Source organism: Geotrypetes seraphini, chromosome 14 (assembly GCF_902459505.1).
Source record: "Geotrypetes seraphini chromosome 14, aGeoSer1.1, whole genome shotgun sequence".
Taxonomy (NCBI): Eukaryota; Metazoa; Chordata; class Amphibia; order Gymnophiona; family Dermophiidae; genus Geotrypetes; species Geotrypetes seraphini.
Window position 1 is genome coordinate 56,750,580 of NC_047097.1, and position 25,780 is coordinate 56,776,359.

Consider the following 25,780-nt stretch of genomic DNA (forward strand, 5'->3'; position numbering starts at 1 on the left):
GCTACAAACCGTATTCGCGGTTTTTCAGCATTCGCGGAGGTTCCTGGTACGGAACCCCCGCGAATATCGGGGGAGTACTGTATTTTCTAATCCCATCCTAAAAAGGAAGGAAGGAGTGGCCTAGTGGTTAGAGCTAGAGCCTCAGCACCCTGAGATTGTGGGTTCAAGCCCCATGCTGCTCCTTGTGACCCTGGGCAAGTCACCTAATCCTCAATTGCCCCAGGTACATTACATAGATTGCGAGCCCGCCAGGACAGATAGGGAAAATGATTGAGTACCTGAATATAAAATGCTTAGACAACTTCCATTGATAAGCAGTATATAAATAACTTAAATAAATTAAAAAAAACCAACAACCCACCACCAGGAATGTCTTCCTGTAACCTACTAAAAGAAGCAATGTTGTGGGACTCCACACATGGTAACCAACTGGATAATTTACGCTAATCAGGGAAGGGAAGACATCTTGACTAGAAAATGAATACTGTCAGCCATACTTGGAATCTTGCTTATAACCACACATCATCCCCATCATTTTGGGCTGCCTACATGGTTGGCATGGTGGAGATTTGACAGCCAGCGTTTAAACATGGGTGACTGGGGCCCACACAAAGTGGCGGGCATGGCTCTGGTCACCTTGTTGGGCAGACTGGATGCACATAAGAACATAAGAAGAATAGCTTTACTGGATCAGACCAATGGTCCATCTAGCTCAGTAGCCCGTTCTCATGGTGGACAATCCAGGTCACTAGCTCCTGGCAAAAACCCAAAGAGTAGCAACATTCCATGCTACCGAAACAGGGCAAGCAGTGACTTCCCTCATGTCTGTCTCAATAACAGACTATGGACTTTTCTTCCAAGAAATTGTCCAAACCATTCTTAAAATCAGCTACGCTATCCGCTCTTATCCCAACCTCTGGCAACGCATTTCAGAGCTTAACTATTCTCTGAGTGAAAAGATATTTCCTGTAACTTCGAGTGTCCCCCCTAGTCTTTGTAATTTTTGACGGAGTGAAAAATCGATCCACTTGTACCCGTTCTACTCCACTCAGGATTTTGTGGACTTCAATCATATCTCCCCCTCAGCTGTGTGGGTCTTTTTCTGTGTGTTGAAAGCTGTCCGTGAATAAGATAATTTATAATAAGGTGGCTGAACCAGAAATGTGCCTTTATAAAATTATTCCTCAAAAAGTAGGCACACATCTTTACACCTGCATCGAGGCAGGTACAAAAGGCCTGCCTAAGGGGCCCTTATACCATGCCTTATTGCAGGACATGCTCAGACATCCAGCATTAGTATTGGGATCTGTCCAAACTACCCACTTGGTACAAACTAAAATGTATTTTTTTTAGCACTGGGGATGGTTTTGAGGGGCAGAGAATGGGCATTTTCTGTGCTAATCAGTTAGTGCAGCTACATTGCTGTGCGTTGATTAGTGCATGGGCCCTTACCGTCTAGTGGCATAGTGAGGGTGAGTGGCGGCCAGGGCGGTGGCACCTCGCCCCTGCCCCCCACTCTTTCATGACCCCCGACCCTGCCCATGCCTCTTCCATTTCCCCATACCTCTTTCATTTTCACCCACACGAGCGGCATTACGAACTCGCTGCCCGCGTCGGCTCTCCCTCTGGCGTGGAGACCCGGAAGTTACGTCAGAGAGAGCCTACTCTGACGCGGGCAGCAAGCTCATGATGTTGCTCGTGCTGGGAAAATTAAAGAGGTTCGGAGAAGGGAAAGGGCAGGGGGGCGGAAAGGAGGACTAGTGCCGGCGCCCAGGGCGGACCGCCCCCCCCCACCCCCTTCTTACTGCAGCACTGGGCTCACATGCTAATGGGAAAATTAGCACTTGGCCATTAGTAAGGAAATTCGGCCATTTTGCCACAGCAGTAAAAATGGCCTTAGCGAACAGGAATGGCATGCATAAAGGCCACTTTTTACAGAGTTTGGTAAAAGAGTCCCTATGTTTGCAAGGAAATACATATATCTTGCAACTCTGCCCAGCCTCCTCATCCAGAAACATCTACATATACATTACTCCACTTAAATATATACACTGTTCATCAGTGGCACACACTTTTAATATTAATAATAACTTTATTTTTCTATACCGCCATAATCTTGCGACTTCTAGGCGGTTCACAATGAAGAATAGCTGTACAGTCAGCGAATTACAGTGTATAAATAGATAAGAGGTCACTGAGCGGTCAGTGATTACATGGTGCAAATTGGTTAGAAGAAAAATATACATAGGTTACATATACTGATAATCTCCACTATATTCTGTTATCACTTGATTCCCTTGATATGTAATTCTCATAATTGAATCCTCTACCACACCATGTAATGTACACGAATCACTGTTATGTAATTTATCTAGATAATCTTTATTACGCAATTCTTTTGGTAATTCCTATAATTTGTATTCCGCCTTGAACAATATATAATGTATAATGTATTCAAAATTAATTTTCCTATGAACTGTTTTCCTACCTTCTTCTACTCTATGTTTATAACCTAACTAATTTATTTTTCTCAAGTACTTTAGCAAGAATGTGAGCCTTTGGGACAGTCAGGGAACTCTAAGTACTTTCTCTTCATCTTAATTAATCTTACTTATTGCATTTCTTCTGTTTCTACTGTAAACCGCTTAGAACCTCACGGTACAGCGGTATATAAGAAATAAAATTATTATTATTATTATAAAATTAACTTTTTACATGTTACATTGAAAGTGGTCGGAAACCAGCGAGTAGCTGGGTACAATTGTGAAGAGGACATTATAACAGTCAGAGAATATAGGGTACCTATAATGAGGAAAAAAAGAATTCAGGATGATGTGTGGTAGCTTTGATCGGGGGGAGAAAGACTGGCTAAGACATGAATTTCTTAAACAAAGTGGTCTTTAATTCTTTCCGGAAGGCGCCGTAAGTCAACCTAGCGACATCAATGAAGTAACCTAGCCAAGTTTGCTGCCTACCAGCTTGAAACTTGAATGTTCTGTCCAGGAAAGGTTCGATATCTGCAGCCTGCGATTTTCGGGTATGCAAAGAGGTTGCGCATATATTGCTCATGGGCATGTTTTTGTAAGCAATGTTGCAGAGTCTCTTTATGGATGACAAAATCTGCAACAGGATAGACATACTGGGAGGCATAGATAACGAGGAGGGATCTAGTGAAGCTTGAGGATTGATTTTTGAGAGTATGTCAGTTAAGATTTGATGCTAAAATATTGGGGGATGGGGGTGATCTTAAGGTGGCCGTATAGGTGGAAAATGGAGAAAGGGATTTAGGAATTAACACATGCTTTTTATTCAGTTGTACCTCAAGGCAAATTACATTCAGGTGACAGCAAAAGCCAGGAGGATGTTTTGGTGCACAAGGAGAGGAATAGTCAGCACATAAAAAAGGAGGTGATGGTGACTGTATAATTTCTGATGAGATCTCATTTGGAATACTCACTATATACAATGATACTTTCAACAGGGTAAAAACTGCTATGGAGTCAGTCCACAGGATGACTAGTAAAGTGATTAAATGAATTTTTCATAACATTCCTCAAAAACAAAAAAAATGATGGTTGAACAGGGAGTAGACCAACTTGAGACATCTCAATTTAACTTTACAGAATTCCTTCAAGATTCACATGATGTTATATAGGATAGGACTACTCTTACCTCCCCCCCTTTACAAATGCATAGTGCAGGTTTTAGCGCCCGCAGTGGCGGTAACTGCTCCGATGCTCATAGAATTCCTATCAGTGTCGGAGCAGTTACCACCGCTGCTGGCGCTAAAACCCGTGCTATGCATTAGTAAGGAGGGGTTTAATTACTTGTGTGAATGAATCTGACCGAGCTTTAATCATGAGGTTGTATTTTAAAAATAAACAGGCTAAATTTTGTGGTGATAACGTTCTGTTATTTCCTGATGTTGCCCGATTCACACAGCTTTTTTGGCTTTAAAACCTTGCGTTGTCGGGATTGGAGCTTCCTTTTTCTTGAAATTTCCATGTAAGTGTTTGATAAGTTACCAGAATAAAGAATATGTTTTTGGGGGGATCCCATTCAGTTGGAACAATTTCTTAAAGTTCATGAGAAATAATGTTTGAGCTATATTTCTCATTTAGGTAAAAGGAGATTTATTTTTGTGTACCCAGATAGTTAGGATTTATCCTATGTATTTTCCTTGTTGGTGATTTCCTGTAACAAAGATGCACCTTTCTCTCATAAATGAGGGCTTGTTGGAACTTAAGGGAAAATTAAAAGAAACATTTTTTTTTTCTTTGGCTTGTAAATAGTGATGTTCCATTTTCTTTACTTGTGTATTAATGCATATGTACAAAATTCTTAATAAAAAAAAAGATATTTTTCATAAAGAATATAGGTACAGACTTAAAGATCTAAATAGGTATACTCTGAAAGAAAGACACCAGAAGGGATATATGATAGAAACTTTTAAATAATTTCAGCTATAAATGCACAGGAGGCTAGCCTCTTTCAGTTGAAAGTAAGCTCTGGAATGAACAGTCAGGATGAAGATAAAAAGGGGAACACTCAGAAGTAATCTAAGGAAATAGTTCTTTACTGAAAAAGGATTGTGGATGCATGGAACAGTTTCCCAGTGGAACTGGTGAAGATGAGAACACTATCAGAATTCAAGAAAGCATGGGATGAACACAGAGGATCTTCCCACTGTGACTAGGTTACCGGCTATCAGATCAAATTTCATGAAGTTGGTGCTTTCAAAGGGGACCACAAATGCCAGAATAGTAAATTTACCCATCCCCCTTTTACAAAGCTATACAAGAGGTTTTTAGCGGCAGCTGGCACACTGAATGCTCTGCTCCAACAATCATAGAGTTCCTATGATTACTATAAGCGTCAGAGCAGCACACAGTATTCAGTGTGTCAGCTGGCACTAAAAACCTCTTGTGTGGTTTTGTAAAAAGTGGGTTATTTTAGTAACAAATGTGCCAAAAGAGTTTCCCTTTTAAAAATGCAGACAGCCAAGGGAAGGAGGGCATTTCTGATGTACCTGCATACAGTGGTGCAGTAAGGGGGAGAAGGGGGTCCGTCCTGGGCTGTCTGGTTGCACTTTCTTATGACTGTGCAGCATCCTTTCTTTCTTTCTTCACTCAGGCCCAACAATTGTTCCTTTCTGTTCCCTCCCTCCCTCCTATGTCATTAGTGCCCCCAGGCCCTAGTGCCTCCTTCCTACGTCCTTGGTGCCCCCTCCCTCATTCCCTGAAGCCACACCGAAGCCTGCCTGCCCCCAAACTGACCTGCCACCACTTCCTCCTCCTCCCCATGATCTGCCGCCTGCTACCCGCTACATTTAATTACAGCCCCGGTGCCGCAACTACAGGAAGGGAAGGGCCAGCGCATGCAGTGAACGCATGCAGCCGGCCCACAAGCCTTCCCCCCATCAATTTCGACGTCAGAGAAGTTCCGGGCCAATCACCGGCCTGGACCTTCTCTCTGACGTCAGAATTGACATCGGTTGAGGGGGGGGGGAAGGTTTGTGGGCCGGCTGCGTGCAATCGCTGCATCCGCTGGCCCTTCCTTCCCTGTAGTTGATGCACCAGGGTGGTAATTAAATGCAGCGGACGGGCAGGGGGGCGGTCAGCCCACGTACCTCTGAAAACGGGACATTTCGACGTCCCGAAGCTGTGCTTGGGGACAATGGGGCAGGCTACTTAAAAACGGGACATATGGTCACGTTAGGGATGTTACAAGACAGGGACGTCACAGTTCTGCCATTTATTGTCCGTTTCTGATACTACTTATGAGGAATTTAGGAAACGTCTGAAAACACACCTGTTCCTAAAGTATCTAGTGGTTCCCAACCCTGTCCTGGAGGAACACCAGGCCAATTGGGTTTTCAGGCTAGCCCTAATGAATATGCATGAAGCAAATTTGCATGCCTATCACTTCCATCATATGCAAATCTCTCTCATGCATATTCATTAGGGCTAGCCTGAAAACCCGATTGGCCTGGTGTTCCTCCAGGACAGGGTTGGGAATCACTGCTCTAGACAACTGATCCTCTCTTCTCTCTCCCCTCTATAGCGATTAACTTGTTCTATTGATCACTCTCTCCTCAAAAATGGATTTCCTGTCCTATTCACCCTCTTTCTTCCTCCCCTCTTAAAGTCAATCAATTTGTACCTTTGCTTAATCTTTGTAAACCGCGGTATATAAGCTATTATTATTATTATTATTTTGTCTATGCTAATAGGGAACATATTTAAATACAGCATTGTTATAAAGATTTCCTTGGTTTAAAAAAACAAACAAACCCAAAACGATTTGCACACGAGCTAAAAGAAACCCATCCGGGCTCCCTTCCCTTTGCCTGAGAGCGACTGGACACGCTGATTGACGCCCTCCTGGCAAGAGGGACTAGAGCGGACCCTTCGCAGCACGTGACCGGAAGTGGCGCCGTGTTGCGCTTCCGGGTTCGCGGCGCGGCCATGCCGCTGGTGGTGTTGTGCGGCTTTCCGTGCAGCGGCAAGAGCGGCAGGGCGAAGGAGCTGGCCGAGTACCTGGCGGCGGGGGCCTTCGGCGTCAGGAAGGTGCACACGGTGGGAGAGGAGGGGCTGGGGCTGCAGCGGGACGGAGTGTATGCAGGTACATTGGAATTGCTACGTCAAAATAGGCGTTCAGATCTTCCATCTACTTGGTTTTATTGCCACTTTATTTTGTTTTATGTTATAAATTTATGCCATAAATATCTCTATTCAATTTACCACATTAACCCTATATTAAGCAAATTCGTAATGTATACATTTATTTATTTATTTATTCAATTTTCTATACCATTCTCCCAGGGGAGCTCAGAACGGTTTATATGAATTTATTCAGCTACTCGAGCATTTTTCCCTGTCTGTCCAGGCAGGCTCATAATCTACCTAATGTACCTGGGGCAATGGGGGGATTAAGTGACTTGCCCAAGGAGCAGCGTGAGTTTGAACCCACAACCGCAGGGTGCTGCGGCTGTAGCTTTTAACCACTGCGCCACCATGGGGGGATTAAGTGACTTGCGCAAGGTCACAAGGAGCAGCGTAAGTTTGAACCCCAACTGCAGGGTGCTGAGGCTGTAGCTTTTAACCACTGCGTCACCATGGGGGGATTAAGTGACTTGCCCAAGGTCACAAGGAGCAGCGTAAGTTTGAACCCACAACCGCAGGGTGCTGAGGCTGTAGCTTTTAACCACTGCGCCACACACTAATATTTGTAAAGTGCTCAGTGCCTCCACCAGGTCATTGCTAATGCAGTTCTGATCAAGATGGTTTAGGAACCATCATCGTGCTTTACTGTTCCTTCCATTGTTCTTATACTCAATGATAAGAACTTTTAATCAAACAGGACTAGTACCAACAATGTTCTTAAATATCAAGGGTGTAAAGACATTTCCAAACTAGTACTTATCTTGTTTTATTATGTGAAGTCCTGTCCAATATATTGAAGTTGTTCTCTATCGTGTTTCTCCAACTGCACACATATCCATAATAAAGTGCCATCCAAAAAAAACTTGATCCTAATTTCAACAATCCTCTGAAAATCGGTTTTAGTTTTAACTGCCCTCCGACCCAAGCTACTAGTCCTGTTTGATTAAAGGTTCTTATCATTGAGTATAAGAACAATGGAAGGAACAGTAAAACGTGATGATGGTTCCTAAACTATCGTGGTCGGAGTTGCATTAGCAATGACCTGGTGGAGGCACTGAATACAAATATTAGTATTTATTTATTTATATATTATGAATTTACTACAGAAATATAGGGTTAATGTGGTAAATTGATTAGAGATATCCTCTATAATAAAACCCTAAGCGCGCATGCGTACTTAGGGTTTTGTGATCCCTGCAGCGTGCTGTGCCTTTCCGTGGCCGTATACAAATATTAGTATTTATTTATTTATATATTATGAATTTACTACAGAAATATAGGGTTAATGTGGTAAATTGATTAGAGATATCCTCTATAATAAAACCCTAAGCGCGCATGCGTACTTAGGGTTTTGTGATCCCTGCAGCGTGCTGTGCCTTTCCGTGGCCGTATTCTATTTATGGCGCGCGGCTGCCAGCGCGTGCAGGCAGTTGAGCTATGGCAGTGGCGGTTTGAGCAGGAATGGCTGGAGGGTGTTGTGCGGGTGCTAAGAGGTGGACAGGAGGGAAGACGCAAACGGAAGCCAGATGCTGGACAGGGGGAGCAGGGAAGAGGTGCTGCTAGACAGGGGGGGAGGTAACAGGAAGGGAGGCCTACTGCTGGACAGGGGAAGCAGGGAAGAGGTGCTGCTGGACAGGGGGGAGGTAAAAGGAAGGGAGAAGGGCTGCTGCTGGACAGGGGGAGCAGGGAAGGGGTGGTGGTGGACAGCCAAGGAAAGAGAGAGACAGAAAGCGGCCAAGGAGAGAGAGAGAAAGAAACAAACACAGACACACACATCTATTCTAGCACCCATGAATGTAATGGGCTTAAAGACTAGTTTATAGCATAAATTAAAAACAAAATAAAGTGGCATTAATAACAAGTAGATTTATTTTAATTACGTCATATGTTGGGCAACACATGGTCAAATTTTGCCAAGTAGGTGGTTTTCTGACTCTTGAAGACTTCCTTACCTACAGTGTTCACCACTAAGACCAGGACTGATACAAAAAAAAAGTACTAAGCGTCTAGTGATCCTCAATTCCAATCCTCGAGATCTGCAAGCCAGGTTTTCAGGATATCTGCAATAAATATGCATGAGAGAAATTTGCATACACTGTCTTCTAGGTATGCAAATCTTTCCTGAATATTCATTATGGATATCCTGAAAACCTGGCCTATGTGTGGATCTGGAGTTGAGTAGCCTTGCCCTAGACCAGGGGTATCAAATAGCAGGGAAGACGCTGTTTCTTCGTCCAGCTTCGCAGCCGATTTAGAAGGTGAGGCCGGCTCTATGCTGCGTTTTTTTCCTGATTTCGCAGTAGCCATGATGTTTAATAAGGTGCGCAGACAGTTTTGGCAGCAAAAGCTCCCAAGAAGGTACGCCGAAATTGAGACTAAAGCTGATTCAGCGCCGGAGCAGAGCCTCTAAGCAGCCATCTTCGTTGGTGCTCGCTAGCGCCCCTCTGACTACTCTGCTTTCTGATATAAGTACAGTACGTCCTGTTGTTTTTTTTGTTTTGTTTTTTTAATTGTGTGGCTGTTGACTGCCCTCTCCCACCTGAAAGTTTGCCTTAGGCACCTGCCTAGTGCTTTCTGATGGTTGAACCAGTGCTGACCAAGATCATCCTGCTGTAACAATATGTGCTAGCAAACGTTTTTCCTTTACTCAGAGCCCTAGTAGTCCCATATATAAGTTAGGATGGAGCCTGCTGAATATCATAATTCCCAGAATCTGTGGCAAGTTTAAAGACTTGATTGTTGGGCCTTAGGGCACTGCAACCAAATGTGGAAGAATGTCCCTTCTCTGCCACAATGATGCCAGCAGAGTCCATTCCCTGAGCCATACATTTTTTTATGCAAGTCAGCGTGTATGTATTATCACATAGAAAATGGATATAAAATTTTGTATGTCAATGAGTTATTAGCTATGGAGACCTTTAATAGAGATGTAAATATTTTCCCTCCAACTTTTAGCTTCATATAGAGAATGACACGGTGACAAAATTCATCACCGTTTCCGTCCCTGCGGATAACCGTGGGAAACCATCTTCATGTCATTCTTTAAGGAGAGAGGGAAGAATCAGAATATGAATGGCCACAACCACTGACCCGAAAGCTTTGCTTTGAAAAATGCTGGTGTAGAAGGACTGAGATTGAAATAGACACTAGAAAATGACATGGGATTATTTCCCGCGGTTATCCGCGGGGACGGGGACGGTGATGAATTTTGTCACCGTGTCATTCTCTAGCTTCATAGTGTTGATTTATGATCTGTTCTCATGTCCCTATAGACTTACAGTAGGAGGGGTTCTATATAGTCTAGAAATACCTTTGCAGACCATACCTCCATTAGAGCTATCTCAGTCAGGATCTCTTCTATCTTAAGAGCCTTTTTCTGCACAAAATCTCATAATTATGGTAATGGAAATGATCAGGAGAAATGCCATAATTCTTCACCAGGTTCATAAATTCCACCATCTGGTCCTGTTAATTAGCCCAGGGTACCCAAACCCAGTTGTTCCCACCTGTAAAATATCTGATCAATTCTGCCCCCAATGAACCCCTTTGCAAATCATATGGAGGAGGACTCAAACCAGCGTTTCTCTTTAAGCAAGGATGAGTGTGCTTGCTTCTGGATGGCCAAAACCATCTGAATATAAGGATTCCCACTCACTTTAATGTGATGTAGGCCCATATGATAGCCACAAAATGACCCATAAGAGGAGTGTCATCGTCCCCCCCCCCCCCCCCCCACACACACACTACTTGCTGCTTCAGCATAACACATGACTTAACTGATTTCAGCAGCCAGAAAGCAAACTAATGCAACTAGGTCACTCTATAATATTTCTGGAAGTGTGGTATAGCCATTCCTCCATGGGCCATTGACGCACAAAGACTAGATCAGCCAACCCTTGGAGGTTTATATTGCCAAATGTTATGAAATTCCTTCTGGTTCAATGCAGCAAAACGTTTTAGGAAGTAGAATGGAAAGCGCTTCATAAAGGTAAAATAATTTAGGCAGTACAATCATCTTAATGACTTTAATTCTGTCCCACCAAATTTAGTCCCTCCCACCTTTCCATGTCTTCCCACAGTGTTTTGAGTAGGGTGTGTTAGGTGCCTTCAACTCATGTTCGAGTCCTAGCGACTTGATGAATTACAGATTTAAAAAGAGATCTGTTTTGTGCTAGTCCAGTAAGGTCCTTCAGGGTCATCCTCATGGTTATTTTCAATGTATCCAGCCATCTGATTGCAGGTCACCCTCATCACCTGGTTCCTTCGATCTTCCCAAACATAACGTTCTCCTCCAATTATCTTTCTTTTCTGAGGGTATGACCAAAATAAGACAGTTGTAACTTCATCATTTGGACTTTGAGTGACTTTAAACACATCTGGTGGGACTGTCTGAGACTGGATGTACGGTATTCTGGACTACGGTCTGGGGCTTCTATTCTGAAAGAATAGAAGCCAAATTCGAGAAGTAATATTGCCTAGCACTTCTGCATTTTACAGCATCTGGACTCGCTGAGCTAGTCAATCGGTGTAAAAGTCTCATCTATCTATAGTTGACAGCTTATCTGGCTATTGCAGCTAAATGGAAACCTGCGGACCCACCTTCATTGTTGGACTGGTTCACTAAAACTCCATAACATTGCTGACGGAGAAAGATTCATAGCAGTTCTGGGGCATTAGCTTGATCGTTGAAAACATAGATGGAAACCTATTTTGGACCGACTTGATCTTTATTCACATTGATAGTTTGGTGGCCTGGGGGTGTCTTTCTTGCCTGCGAGATTAATGTTTTTCTCATTTGACACTCTTAACATTTGTGAATTGTAAGCAGAGATGTGTATGGCTTTTAATTCTTTTTCTCCCTGTTTTTCTTTTCTTGATCTCATAGATCTCATAGATCTTTCTTGATCCTATAAATTTGTTGTAAATCTACAAGTCTATGCGGATCCTAATCTAATTTAATGTAAACTGCCTAGAACTCGCTGGGTATGGCGGTATATAAGAATAAAATTATTATTATTATTATTATTAATATAGTGCCAATCACATTGAACTATGGTATTGGTGAACTGTAGTATATACTAATTTCATGATGATGTTCACCATGGTGTGCGCTATTGTATGTTTGATGTAGTTCATTCAAAAAAGTTTAATAAAAACTAAAAACAATAAAAGAATTGTCTGTCTTTCTAATGAATTTTACTGTTTTTCTAAATCTCTCTGAGGCTCCTAGACATCAGGAGCATTTTCATGAGTTGCAAAGAGTTACCGATTATAAACCAGCTATTATGGGACAAGTCAGAGTGGGAAAGATGCCAGTTTGTCATGGTAGTGGAATAAAACTGATGAATAAAAGATGATGAGTTAGTTTAGCCAAGTGTTTAAAGCAAATTAGCTGTGACTAGTGCCACTGGTTCATTAGCGATTTACAACGCCTGTCACGTTCGCGTTTACCTTCTGATTGTTTCCCAGAACTGTGGCATTGTTGGACAGGCCCATGTGATGTGGTCCAAAATCGCCCACTCTCCCCAGTGTCTCCAGAAGCAAATGGAATTAACCTTATTAACCTTGTACGACTGGAACAGAGTGGAATAGAAGCGTGGCATGATTTTGTTTTGTATGTCATAGGTTGTTAATAGTGTGTCTCATTGAGTGAGGAAGAAATTGAAAAAGAACCCATCTGTTCTCCATTAGTTTCTTTTCCTCTTCACAGATTACAGCATTCAGTCCTGATATCTATTTGTCTTCATGTGGGGTGTCTACAGAGAATAGCTAAGCTTATTTTGGAGTCCATGCAACTGTTTTCTAATGAAATAACTATAGCAAAGCTCCCTTGTGGCAAAGTGTTACTTGTTTCTTGGTTATATCTTAGTTTCTGCTGAGTGTTTCAGTTAAAAAGAGGCAACATCATTGAACAGGTATATGCCATCAATTGTTTAATTTTGAGTTGTTGATTACTGCCTCTTAATTGGAGAGCTGACATCAACACTTTCTAAATAGAATTTTTTTTAAATGCAGCAGATCATCTGCTCACATCAACACTGTCTAAACATAGAACATTTTAACAGCGCAGTCTGATAGGTTGGCTAAAGTCAACTATAGAAAGTACATGGAACCATCTACATTTGAGGTTGGTTAAGTTAATGTTGTATCCAAAACCAAGTATGAAAGAACTCCGAGGTTCAGAATTAATGTCAAAATAGAAAATATATGGTGTGGGGCTCAAACGAGACACCTTATTAGTTTTTATTTTCTTTTTGTAATATTACTCAAACAAGTAATCCAACAAAGTATTCTGTGGTTAATGCTCATTGTTTAACCCCCCCCTCGATTTCTACTCAAACTCTTGATTACTGACGTACGGAAACTAGATCACCATCACTGCAATTGGTGTCTCCTCTGAGGCGTGCCTCAACATTGAAGAATCAGTCCATATGGGATATTTGGTTTGTCCAATCAGTTCTACAAATTTTTTTCTCCACTTTGATGCCAACTTCTCTCCAACCCTTTTAGCTTCGCCAGGCTTATGATACAATCAAACATGTCTTCTCAGAAGTATGATCCTGGCAGCTCGATAGTCCCATATGTGAGAATATGCTGCCTGCTTGTCCTAGGATAAAGCACAGTTACTTACCTGTAACAGGTGTTATCCAAGACATCTGGCAGATATTTTCACAACCCTCCCACTTTCTCTAGTTGGCTACTTAGCTTTGTTACTGAACTTGATGGTCCTGTGAACTGACATCGGGAAGGAAGGCACTCGCACGTACTGTCCGTACTGGGCTCTGTGGATGACATCACCCACATGAGAATATCTGCCTGCTGCCATCAGATAACACTGTGCTTTATCATAGGACAAGCGGGTAAGTATCGTAACTGTGCTTTTTCTGTGGAAGGGCTCTGAATTTGTGAGTTGGTTGAATACTTGCCATAGAAAAGTTTAGTTTACTATGGAGTGGAACACCACTGAGATTTCTTTTTTGGATGTGAAGATTTTTTAAGAGCTGGAATATGACCCTAGGGTAGATATGGCCTGGAATAACTTCACTACACCATCCTGGCAACAATTCTCCAACTATTACGCAAAATACGCCGTCTCCTACTGTAGATTAGACTGCTGCCCCCCAAACATTATGAAAGTCGCGCCACTCTCTTTCAAAGCCAAGCTATTCAACTGGCTCTCCTCTCTCCTGCTAACCAGTACTTTCTCTGAGGATCTAGGCCAGATTCTGATCACCCCAATCGTAAAAAACCCTAGAGAATCTACCAAACAGACATCTAATTACAGACCAATTGCGAGCACCCCCTTTTTCGTCAAGTTAATGGAAGGTCTGGTCAACTAGGAACTAGTAATGTATCTGGAGAAATTTAGCATACTGCATGACAATCAGTCTGGTTTCCGCTCTGGATTCAGCACTGAAACTGTCGTAGCATCACTACTGGATTTCCTCCACACCTTATTCAGCCAGGGTACCAGTGCTTTTATTCTGCAACTAGACCTAAGTAGTGCCTTTGATCTAGTTGACCACGCTATTCTGATTGACTGTCTGGAGTCAATTGGTCTTTCAGGTAATGTGTTAAAATGGTTTCAAGGGTTTTTGAGCAAACGGTCATATCAAGTCTACAGTGACAATAAAAAATCCGTTAGTTGGGTCAACTCATGCGGAGTCCCGCAGAGCTCTACCCTTTCCCCCACTCTGTTCAACATTTACCTTGCCTCATTGGGGAACTTACTTCAAAATCTAAAGGTTAAATTCTACATCTATGCAGACGATATCACCATTGTTATTCCCATTACCACTCTGACCTCCAAGACTAAGACTCATCTTTCATCCATTCTAAAGGAAATCGAACTATGGATGACCAACTTCAAATTGAAGCTCAACACCGACAAAACTAAATTTTTCCTCGCTACCCCAATGAAAAAATCAGCGACCCATCGATCTCCTTGAACGGTCAGGTCTTCCCTATTGACTACTCCATTAAAATCCTAGGAGTCACCCTGGACCGCCACCTCACTCTTAATGCTCACACAGATTTATTAGTTAAAAAATGCTTTTCTGTACTATGGAAACTCAGAACCATCAGAAAATACTTTGATGCTCCATCCTTCTGCTTACTGGTTCAATCTTCCATCCTGAGCCTGCTCGATTATTGCAACATTATTTACTTGGCATCCTACAAAAAAACCATCCTAAGACTCAGAGTCATTCAAAACATGGCAGTTCGGCTGATCTTTAGGCTGAAGAAATGGGAATACATAAGCCCCTACTATCAGAAACTCCATTGGCTGCCCCTAGAGGCGCGGATCCTGTTTAAGTTCTCCTGTCTATGTTACAAATCAATATTTGGCCTAGCCCCCACTTACCTCGTTTCCCACTTCAATCTGGCCAGTTATCTTAGACCCACACGAAGAATACATCTGTTCTCCTATCCGACAATAAGGTGTCAGGTCAAAACCGCGGAAGACAAAGGCGTGTGCCGACAACTGAGCGCAGTGCGGAGGTGCGCGCCAAAGAAAATAACTGTTTTTAGGGGCTCTGACAGGGGTGTGTGGGGGGGAACCCCCCCACTTTACTTTATACAGATCGCGCCGCATTGTGGGGGCTTGGGGGGGTTGTAACCCCACATTTTACTGAAAACTTCACTTTTTTCCTAAAAACAGGGAAAAAGTTAAGTTTACAGTATAATGAGGGGGGTTACAACCCCCCAAACCACCCACAACGCTGCCGTGATCTGTATTAAGTAAAGTGGGGGGGGGCTCCCCAACAAAACCCCCCGTCGGAGCCCCTAAAAACTGTCATTTTTTTCAGCGCGCACCTCCATCTTGCGCTCAGTTGTCGGCACGCGCCTTTGTCTTCCACAGTTTTGTCTATGAACCGACAATAAAGGCCTGCCACTACAAAAGATTCTTGGACAGAACTCTTGCCTTCCAGGCAGGCAAATGGAACGATTGGCTTAGTAACGTTTTTGCGCTCTCATCATCCTACTTCAATTTTAGAAAACAGGTAAAATCGAGCTTGTTCAATCGATTTGTTAACTAAGAATCTTCTCAGCTCTGCTTAATAAACCAGTATCCCTAATGAACTAAACTGCTTTCATATTCCTTCTTTATGTAAGATTGTATAACTCTCATATTCCTTCATTATGTAAGATTGTATTGCTGACTTTGATTGTAACCTCTTCGCTGACTTTGACTGTAACCTTTTCGCTGATTGTCCAGCGCTTCTTGCTGTAAACCGCCTCGAACTTCTATGGCTTTGGCAGTATATAAGAATAAAATTATTATTATTATTATTTAGGACATCTATACAGTATTCAGAAAATGGATAGAAATACTTTCCTGCACTATTTAACTTTTCACCCTGAAGCTTACCACTTTTTTGCAATTTTTGAGACTACGTTGTCTTTGCTGTTCATTGGAAGATTTGAAATGAGTGTCAACATCTGATCAACAGATTTTGTGATCGGGGATATCTAAGAAATTTGATCTGTTCATTTTTGTTGATTCATGCATGTGTGGATCACTGCTTCTTTGTAGGTCTACCACTATGTGCTTGTGCAGGAGGAAAAGCAGACAGTTTTGCTCTGTCTCCAGCAGAAGGGCAGTCTGGACTAGTGGAAGCAACTTCAGTGGCAGAGACCCATAGGTCTGGTTGTAGCCAGTGCTGGAACTCAGAGAGGAGTTGGTAGTAAGACAGAGTGGCAATAATATAGCTGTTCTTCCTCTCCTCTTCTTGAGTCTGGTTGGATCCAGTTAGTAGGACTATAAATACTCTATAAAGCAAGTTTAAAATAAATACAAAAGTGGGTTGCTGCTGTATGCATTGCCCTAAGATGATACAGATACTGTCTTGGGGAAGTGCATCATGCCAGGGCACGTCCTGGACCTGTTGGGCCGCCGCGTGAGCGGACTGCTGGCCACGATGGACCTCAGGTCTGACCCAGCAGAGGCATTGCTTATGTTCTTATATTCCTAGGTGGAGAAGAAAAAAAGGAAAGGAAATAAGGAACAGTTGTGGTGTAGAATCGGGTCTGGAGGTCCACTGAAAACAGCAGCAGCCACAAAAGAAGAGCTTCTGGTGCCATGCTGAGAGACGCTGCAATTTTAGGTGGGGGATGGGGGAGAGAAGCGAGGTATCTGCAGTCCAGGGAAGGACTTTGCCTTTAAAGGCAGGAATGGAAAACTGAGGTCAGTGCTGGCATGAGCAGTGAAGCTTGAGCTTCTGGGGCTGACACTGCAGCAGTTTAGCAGAGGGCTGAACTAGATCCACTCTGTTCTCTTAGGCTTCTGCGGCTGGCGTCATGATTGTAGCAGTTTTCTGGGTCTTGCCGCGTCTGAGTAGAAAGAAGAAAGCCGCAGCATGATGGCTGAAATGTTGGTTCTTTCTACTCGGATGAAGTAAGACCCGGAAAACTGCTACAATCGGATCTACTGTCTGTTAACTGAATATGGAAATAACTACTGTATATGTTAACTTAAAATTTACTGATAACGACCCCAGACTACAAATCGTTCAGAAAAGAAATAAAAACCATGCAATTCAAGAAATCCTTGAAGACAAACTAACGCCGCAAGACTCGTCCCAATTCTCTGAAGCAACTCGCTCTTCTCTTCAATTCCTCTGGAAATGGCCAGATAACTTCTTTTGTAATCCGCCTTGAACCGCAAGGTATTGATGGAATAGAAATCGCTAATGTAATGTAAAATGACCAAATTTTATGCTAAATTTGACTCTATATATTTAATGTTCTGTACACTTATAAATTCATAATTTGTTTGTCTATGGATTATGTTCGTCGACCTTTGTTACCTGTTCTGAGCTCATTGGGGATGACAGAATACAAAACTAACCAAGTGAACGAAGAAAGCAAGCAAAGCTCTATCCCAGGCCTTTTTGCTGTGAAGTGTGCTGTTCCACCATGGAATTGCTGGCAGCAAAACCACAAGGGGTGAGAATTTAAGACGGGAACTCCTATTGAATGGGATAAAATCCAGAGTTGGTGATGGTAGGGGTGCCATCTGCTATTCCAGCACATCAGAATGTTCTTTTTATTTGCAGGATGAACAATAGAGGAATGCAGAACGGAACTGAGCTCTGGCTCAGTAGATGGCTTATTATTTTTACTTATTTTGAAATGGTGAGACTGTGATAACATTATAAACTTTGATGTTTAAGAAAACAGTGTTATTAATAAGAATATAGGACTCTTTTTTTTATCATACCGTGGTGGAGCTTTTTACTACAGGCTGACGCGGTAAATGCTCCAACACTCATTCAATTCCTTTGAGCATCAGAGTATTTATCTCGCCGGTCTGCAATAAGAACAATCTTGCTCGGTCAGACCAATGGTCCATCAAACCCAGTAGCCCATTCTCATGGTGGCCAATCCAGGTCACTAGTATCTGGCCAAAACACAAGGAATAGCAGCATTCCATGCTACTGCTCCAGGCTCTACTGTGGTTTGAGAAAAGGAGCCCATAGATTTCTTGCATATTTAACAAAATAATGCCTATTGTTTTGTGTTAACCCTTTATTTGGCATTGTTTTGCTCAGCAGCAACATGTGTCTTCTGTGGCTCTTAAGGGAGATCTGCATCTCCAAACGCCTGTTCCATGGCACTGTTGATCTCGTTCAACATCAAGTTGTCTAAAGCAGCTGTTTCACCATCTGCCAATTAACAGAGTTAAATTTTTAAAAAGTTATAGGGCACTTTGTCTTGTTTTGAATTTAAAAGACCCTTTAAATGCGAGTTGGGTATGGAGATGGGAAAGAGAAACGTGAGGATGGGGATGGAAAAGAACTGACTGTAGATGGAGTCGGGGACTAGATCATGTCCCTGTGCACATCTCTAATAAAAACCCAAGTTTAATGTTTAAAAGTATGTTGCCCATTTGGACACGCCTGGTAGGGAGAAAACTAAACTCAAGGTTAACTTTGTATACCGAGTCATCATTCTGAGAATGCTCGACTCGGTTTACAGCAATTAAATAAACAGGGGATGATTTACAAATGATAAATAGAAGATAATAGCAAAATTTCAAAAGAATTAATTTTCAAAAATGTTTGGCAAATAGAGTAGTTTTTAAAGATTTACGGAAAAATTGAAATGAACTGGAACTCCTTAAAAAAAAAAAAAGGGGAGATCATTCCAGAGTTGAGAGAGTTTAAAGACCAAAGATTGACTGAAGATCTTGACTCCTTTAATCCCTTTTTTAGAAGGAAGGGAGAGTTTAAATACATATTTCTCCTTGGTATAATTGTTTTTGTTGTAAATGTTGGCCACACATCTTCCTGAGCCAGACTTTTGTTGCTAAGGAACCTGGTCTGAGTGTGAAATTTCATTAGACTTCGAGATGGTAGATAATACCAGCAAGTGAGCTTTGGGGATCCAAGCTCTGTGTTTAGTCGACAACACTGAGAAGGGATTTGCATGACAGCATGGTGCCTTTTTCTTTCCAGGGTTACAAACACGAGGAGGGGTGATAGAATATCTTATTTACAAAGCTGTGAATAAACAGCATGAGTTTAAAAAAAAAAAAATTATTTTACCACCTTCTGTGTTTTGCCCAGCCGCTTTTTTCATTCTTGTCCTGGCCTTAGAACTTGCCCCAACCGACGCTCTGGCACCAGGACTCCTGATCCACAGCTGCTCAGGCAATATTTATTTGTTACATGTTTATATTTTATGAAAACTGTATTCAACATGAACATCAGTAAACTAAAGCAACAGAAATAACATGAAACCATTCCAAATTGCCTGTCATTACTGGGAATGTTCATATTTTCAAGTGATAAATACTTCTGCAAAGCTTCCCATGTTTTCTGGACAAAAAATAATTTTTCTTTTTAACTACTAGCAACTTATGCTTCTGTGTTTAAAAGGGTCAGGTTCCGCCACATCTTCCTTGTAGTTTAGGAGCTGTTGAGTCCTTTATTCAACCACTGTTGTCAGTGATAATGGAAGCAGCGACAGTCAATAAATATCCAGGTGGCTTAGAATAGCTTTCTTTCTGTTCATGGCTATTCAGATGGCAGCATCCGGATATTATCTGGGACCTCATTGGTTCCACCCATGCTCTGCCAAGATGGTTTGTAAGGCTGTTTGGAGGCAATCGTTCTGCTGAATATCCTGGTTAGAAGCTCTTATCTGAATAGCAGGTTCTGTTCAAGTGTCGATTTATTTGATATACCGCAAATATAAAACCAAAGTTAAAATTTAAGCGGTTTACAATGTAATATATAAAAAGGGGAGGGAGGACAGAATAAATCAATAAATATATTATATAACTAAACATAAGGAAAAGAAATAGAGGTTGATTTACAATAAAAATTAAATTCCAAGGGTGGGAAAAGGAAAAAAAACACTGGTATTTCGGAAGGCCAAGTAAAATAGAATTGCAGTAGTCAAGTTTAGATAATACTAAGATATTTATAAGACTATAAAGAGAATTAATTGAAGAAATAAACAAATAGATCGAATTTGATGAAGGGCAAAAAAAGAGGAAGCAACCACCTTTGAAATATGAGAATGAAAGGTTAAAGTGTCATCGATCATAACGCCTAAGATTTTAGTTGTTGTAGAAAATGTTAGAGGAACACCTTTCATACTAAAGTATAAAGATTTTGAAGGTGGAGTCCTTGAAGAGAAAAGCATTACTGCATTTTGGGGGGGAATTTACTTTCAATTTATTATGTGTAAGCCAGTCCACAATTTTGTCCAACTGTTATCTTGGTAAGTACATTTGAATTGATCAGTGCCTTTCCAAGTGTGTATAATTGCCTTCACTGCCAGTGTTCATAACAAAATCGAACAGTTTCTTCTTCAACATAGACAAGGAGGTAGGAAAAGTAAAACTACTGCACTTCCAAATTAGAAGTTTGAATGTAGAGAATGACACGGTGACAAAATTCATCACCATTCCCATCCCCGTGGATAACAGCGGGAAATAATCCCATGTCAATTTTTAGTGTCTATTTTAGCCTCAGTCCTTCTACACCAGCATTCTTCAAAGCAAAGCTTGCGGGTCAGTGGTTGTGGCCATTCATACTCTGATTCTTATGGGAGCCAAGGATAATGAAGCCATTGTGACATCACTGATGTGATTGGCTCTTAGGCACTGGTGGAATGAGGCATTATGACATCACAATATCTGCTCTGGATACCAGAGACTGTCATTCTTTAGTGTCTATCTCAACCTCAGTCCTTCTACACCAGCATTCTTCAAAGCAAAGCTTGCGGGTCAGTGGTTGTGGCCATTCACACTCTGATTCTTCCCTCTCTGCTTAAAGAATGACATGAAGATGGTTTCCCGCGGTTATCCGCGAGGACGGTGATGAATTTTGTCACCGTGTCATTCTCTGTTAGAATGTGAGAGTGTGCTTGGATTCTTATGGCTCTGTCCCCATATCCACCCCGCAATTAACTGTGGGTACCCGTCCCTGTGTCATTTTCTGTTGCTACCGTGGCTTTGTAAAAGGAACCCATAGTATCACAAGGAGGTACAGAAAGAATTGAACCCAGCTCCCTGCAGTAACCATTAGGCTACTCCTCCATTAATGAATAATAAGAACATTCAATCAGATGGGGGCTTCATTGCCAAAAAAGCCGTCAAATGAACAGGGCAAAGACAACATATTCTGCAGATTGGAACATAATCATATTTACAAGGAAATTTCAAGAATGCAGCCCCCAACTGGAAAAACCCTGGTCACAATAAAAGAAACTGCTTCCTTCGCTTCTGAGTCTTTTGTGCCACATCTGGAAACATGGAAATTTTAAAATAGAAAAATAACTTTGACAATTCTTGAAAAACTACCTTAGTAGCAATTCTCTATCAGAAAAAAAGGCCGGAGTTATTGCTTACATTGCTGAAATAATGTAATTTGCTCAGAATCAGAAGTTTCTAACAAAGTTGTAACATCTAGTCTATCCATTTCCACATCTAATACTGTTTCATTTTGTACAGGTTGCTTCTGGTCCTTCATCAGTAACTAGTTTACTCCTCACAAGAGGTGGAAAATTCATCCTGAGGAACATTCAACACCTCACTCAAATATTTTATAAACCAGTAGTCTCCAACTCAAACCCTTTGCAGGGCCACATTTTGGATTTGTAGGTACTTGGAGGGCCACAGAAAAAATAGTTAATGTCTTATCAAAGAAATGACAATTTTGCATGAGGCTAAAGAGACATATGATCAAGAAACTCATTTATTTTACTTTTGTGATTATGATAAACATATCGAGGGCCTGAAAATAGGACCTGTCGGGCCGCGAATTTGAGACCACTGCTATAGGCTAAGGCTCCTTACACCTGTATTGTGATGTCATAGAACTTTATGGTTATAGAAACATAGTAACACGATGGCCATCCACAGCATCCACTATCTCCTCCTCTCCCTATTGGCTAAGGCTCTTAACATTTGTATCTCCTCTTCCTATAGGCCAGTGGTCTCCAACTCAAACCCTTTGCAGGGCCACATTTTGGATTTGTAGGTACTTGTAGGGCCACAGAAAAAATAGTTAATCTCTTATTAAAGAAATGACAATTTTGCGTAAGGTAAAACTCTTTATAGTTTATAAATTTTTCCTTTTGGCTAAGTCTTAATAATAATATTGTCATTTATAGCTAAAGAGACATAAGAACAAGAAACAGTTTTATTTTACTTTTGTGATTATGATAAACATACCGAAGGCCTCAAAATAGTACCTAGTGGCCTGCGAGTTTGAGACCACTGTTATAAACATATCCTTAGCCGACACATACTATTTTTTTCCTTCTGGGTTTGGTTTTTTTTTTCTAATCCTTTCCAAGAATACTGTCAGCTCATTTGAATGCACAGAAACAAAGGATGGCAAACTAACCTACCCCTTTTATCAAGCTGCAATGCCAAGCAACGCGAGCTAAATGCCAAGTCACCCATAGGATTAGAATGGGTGACTCAGCACTAGTGTTTATCCCTTGTTCAGCATTTCTAGTTTTTTAAAAAGGTACAATGAATTGTGGTATTGTCAGTGATGTATTTTTATTATTTTTTCACACAGATTCTCTAAAGGAGAGAGAATTAAGAGGTACACTGAGAGCTGAAGTAGAACGGTAAGACATTACTTATCTTTCCTGTCCCGGGAAGCATATTCAGGTCTCCTTGTATTGGTGCTTAGCACTGTGTTCCTTAGCACATTGGTCTTCATTGCAAGGCCCACAAACTGATGGCAGCCCTCCAAGACCTCTGGGGTGGCCCGCGGAGCCTGTCCAGAATTTCATCCCCACCCCTGGCGGGATCTGGAATTTTTGTACCCTTTTTTCCCCCCTAGCACTGCAGTCTTTGGGCCGCAGACAGCATGAATGAAGTAAACACGCTGCCTTTGGCGGTCCTGGAAGAACATAAGAAGTTGTCTCCGCTGGGTCAGACCAGAGGTCCATCGCGCCCGTAGTCCGCACCCGCAGCAGCCCATTAGGTCCATGACCTGTCAGTGGTCCCTGAACTCATCCTATGACCTATCACTATTTCTGTCTGTACCCCTCAATCCCCTTATCCTTCAGGAATTTATCCAAACCCACTTTGAATCCCTGTATTGTGTTCTATTCAATCACAGCCTTCCTTTGCTACAGATTCCTGTCCATATGGTAGGAAGCTACAGCAAAGGTGAAATTTTCTGGGGCTGCCAAAGGCAGAGTATTTACTTCACTCATGCTGCCTGTGGCCTGAAGAGTGCAGCGCTAGTAAAAAAAAAAAAAAAAAAAAAAAGGGTTAAATGCCAGATTCCTCTGGGAGGAGAGAGAGGATACTACAGAGATGCTAGGCTAGAATGGTGTGGGGCTTCGATGACAGCTTCAGTAGATAGGGAACAAGGCCAGTACCAGGCAGACTTCCTGAAAATAGCAAGGACTAATCGAGATTGAGTATGCATAAGTAGTATTGCATTATACCTTAACCCTTTCAGGACCATAAGGATCGTAGGCCAATTTTTGTGGTTTTGACGACATTTTTATGGTAAAAAGGGCTTGCAGATGCCAAAAAATTGATTTTTTTTGTGAAATATCATTATTTTTATTTAAAAAATCACACTTCTGGCTTATGGACAGTGTGGCAAGTGAATCTTCTCGTCAATCTGGCAACGACGCTAATGAATGAATGTCGGAACCAGTTTGTTTACATAAAGGCAGTATCATATGGAATCCGTACATATCAAATTTAGAACTGTAGACTATCCCAATCAAAATTTATAGGATTTTAAAGTTATGGGACAAATATGTCCCTTGGTCCTGAAAGGGTTAAGCTGCGAGTTTATTTTGTTTTTATAGTCGGGCAGGCTGTTGTAGCATATGTATTATACTTTTTAATTACTCTAGATATTGTATCAAAAACTTAGGGGAAAGGAAGCTAGCTTACTGGTAAACTCTTCCACTTCATTCCAGTTTTGTGAATAAAAACAAGAAAAAGTAACATACTGTTTGGCCTATGGCTCAGAGTTCATTTCTGCCAGTTTGGAATTCACCCATGATGAAAAGGAGACGGGGTGGCTCAGTGTGCTCAGCCTTGCTTGATGAAGCATTGCATCTCCCTCCTTGTCAGAGCTGCAAAGCCAAAGGGGGAACCTGTCTGTCTTGGCGTTGTAGTTTTCTATAGGCAGAACTTTGGCAGCTGGCTTCAAGGTATTAGTTCTCAAGCCTTGGGAGTATTATGCTAGAGAGAACAGATACGCTCCGCTTTAACTTGGGGGAAAAAAATCAGGTACTGCAGCGTGGTTTTGCAAACAGTGAAAGTACAAGGCAGTGATTTGTATACAAGGCTGTGTGCGCAAATTTCTATAGCACTGAGCTGGGGCTTGTGAAATGTTTCAGTGTAATCACTGCTGTGCTATAAATTCTGTGTGATTCATGCCATGACAGCTAGAGGTGTAAAAATAAGATGCCATACCTGTTTGTAGCTGCTGGGTTGCAGGTAGGACAACATCAGTTTGTAGAATGTAGTAATAGGAGCCTAGCTGCGTGAAATGGAATTTAGAAAACACACCAAAACAGAAGGCAGTGTGGAGACTGGGAAAAAATTTTTCTTTACAGCAAATACCCTTAGAAATTGATAAAATGGGGATAATGTAAACTGAAGGACTGGGATGGCGGTACTGCTAAGTCAGGGATCTCAAAGTCCCTCCTTGAGGGCCACAATCCAGTCGGGTTTTCAGGATTTCCCCAATGAATATGCATGAGATCTATTAGCATACAATGAAAGCAGTGCATGCACATAGATCTCATGCATATTCATTGGGGAAATCCTGAAAACCCGACTGGATTGCGGCCCTCAAGGAGGGACTTTGAGACCCCTGTGCTAAGTCTTCTGTACTTCTGTGTATGCTGCTCCTTCACCACAACTATAATCAAGGGTTGGATCACTACAACGGGGTGTGTCAGAGTCGGAAAACACCCACATTTTCAACTTCTCTCCTTCCCAGCACCAAAATTATAAAAGAATTGCAAAGCAGTTGGTGATCGGATCACCAACACACCCTAACTCCTAACATTCCAGTATTTCAATCATGCTGTGAACACTTAAGTGAATATCAAAACAAACTTTGTCACATTGAATACTAAACTGTCAAATTAAATACTATTATGCACACAAAGAGACTTATCCATTTTGCTAATGGAAGCTTCCTCAAAAGGGGGTGTCCAGCACAAACTATATTGTGGGTGTAAGAAAATCACAAAACCATTATGAGTTGCAGTTTAGGGGGTGAAGAACTGTTTCCGAAAATACTAGGATAGGGGGCACGTAATGAAGCTACTAAATAGTAGATTTAAAAGAAATAGGAGAAAATATTTCTTCCCTCAACGTGTAGTTAAACTTTGGAATTCAATGCCTCAGAATGTGGTAAAAGCAGTTAGCTTAGCAGGGTTTAAGAGAAGTCCATAAGCCATTAAGATGGATGTGGGGAAATACGCGACTTATTCCTACGATAAGCAGCATAAAATGTTTTACCCAGGTCTTGATAGACCTTCGGTCTGTCCTAGTATGGCAGCACTTACTGAGAAGTACAGATATGTGTCTATCACCTACTCGTCTTGCTTCACAGTCCTAAATGTTCCAGAATCTTCTTGACTTGCAATGCCTC

General features: G+C 41.7%; 1 protein-coding gene across 1 annotated transcript in view; it reads left to right on the forward strand.

Moving 5' to 3' along the window:
- The first annotated feature begins 6,367 nt into the window (after nucleotides 1-6,367).
- The window catches only part of KTI12 (KTI12 chromatin associated homolog), a 32,417-nt gene continuing 13,004 nt past the window's right edge, over nucleotides 6,368-25,780 (forward strand). The window contains exons 1-2 of the mRNA XM_033920840.1: nucleotides 6,368-6,624; nucleotides 22,712-22,763. Of these exons, the coding sequence (XP_033776731.1) occupies nucleotides 6,468-6,624; nucleotides 22,712-22,763 (209 nt within the window). The 5' untranslated portion in view covers nucleotides 6,368-6,467. The remainder of the gene's footprint in view (nucleotides 6,625-22,711; nucleotides 22,764-25,780) is intronic.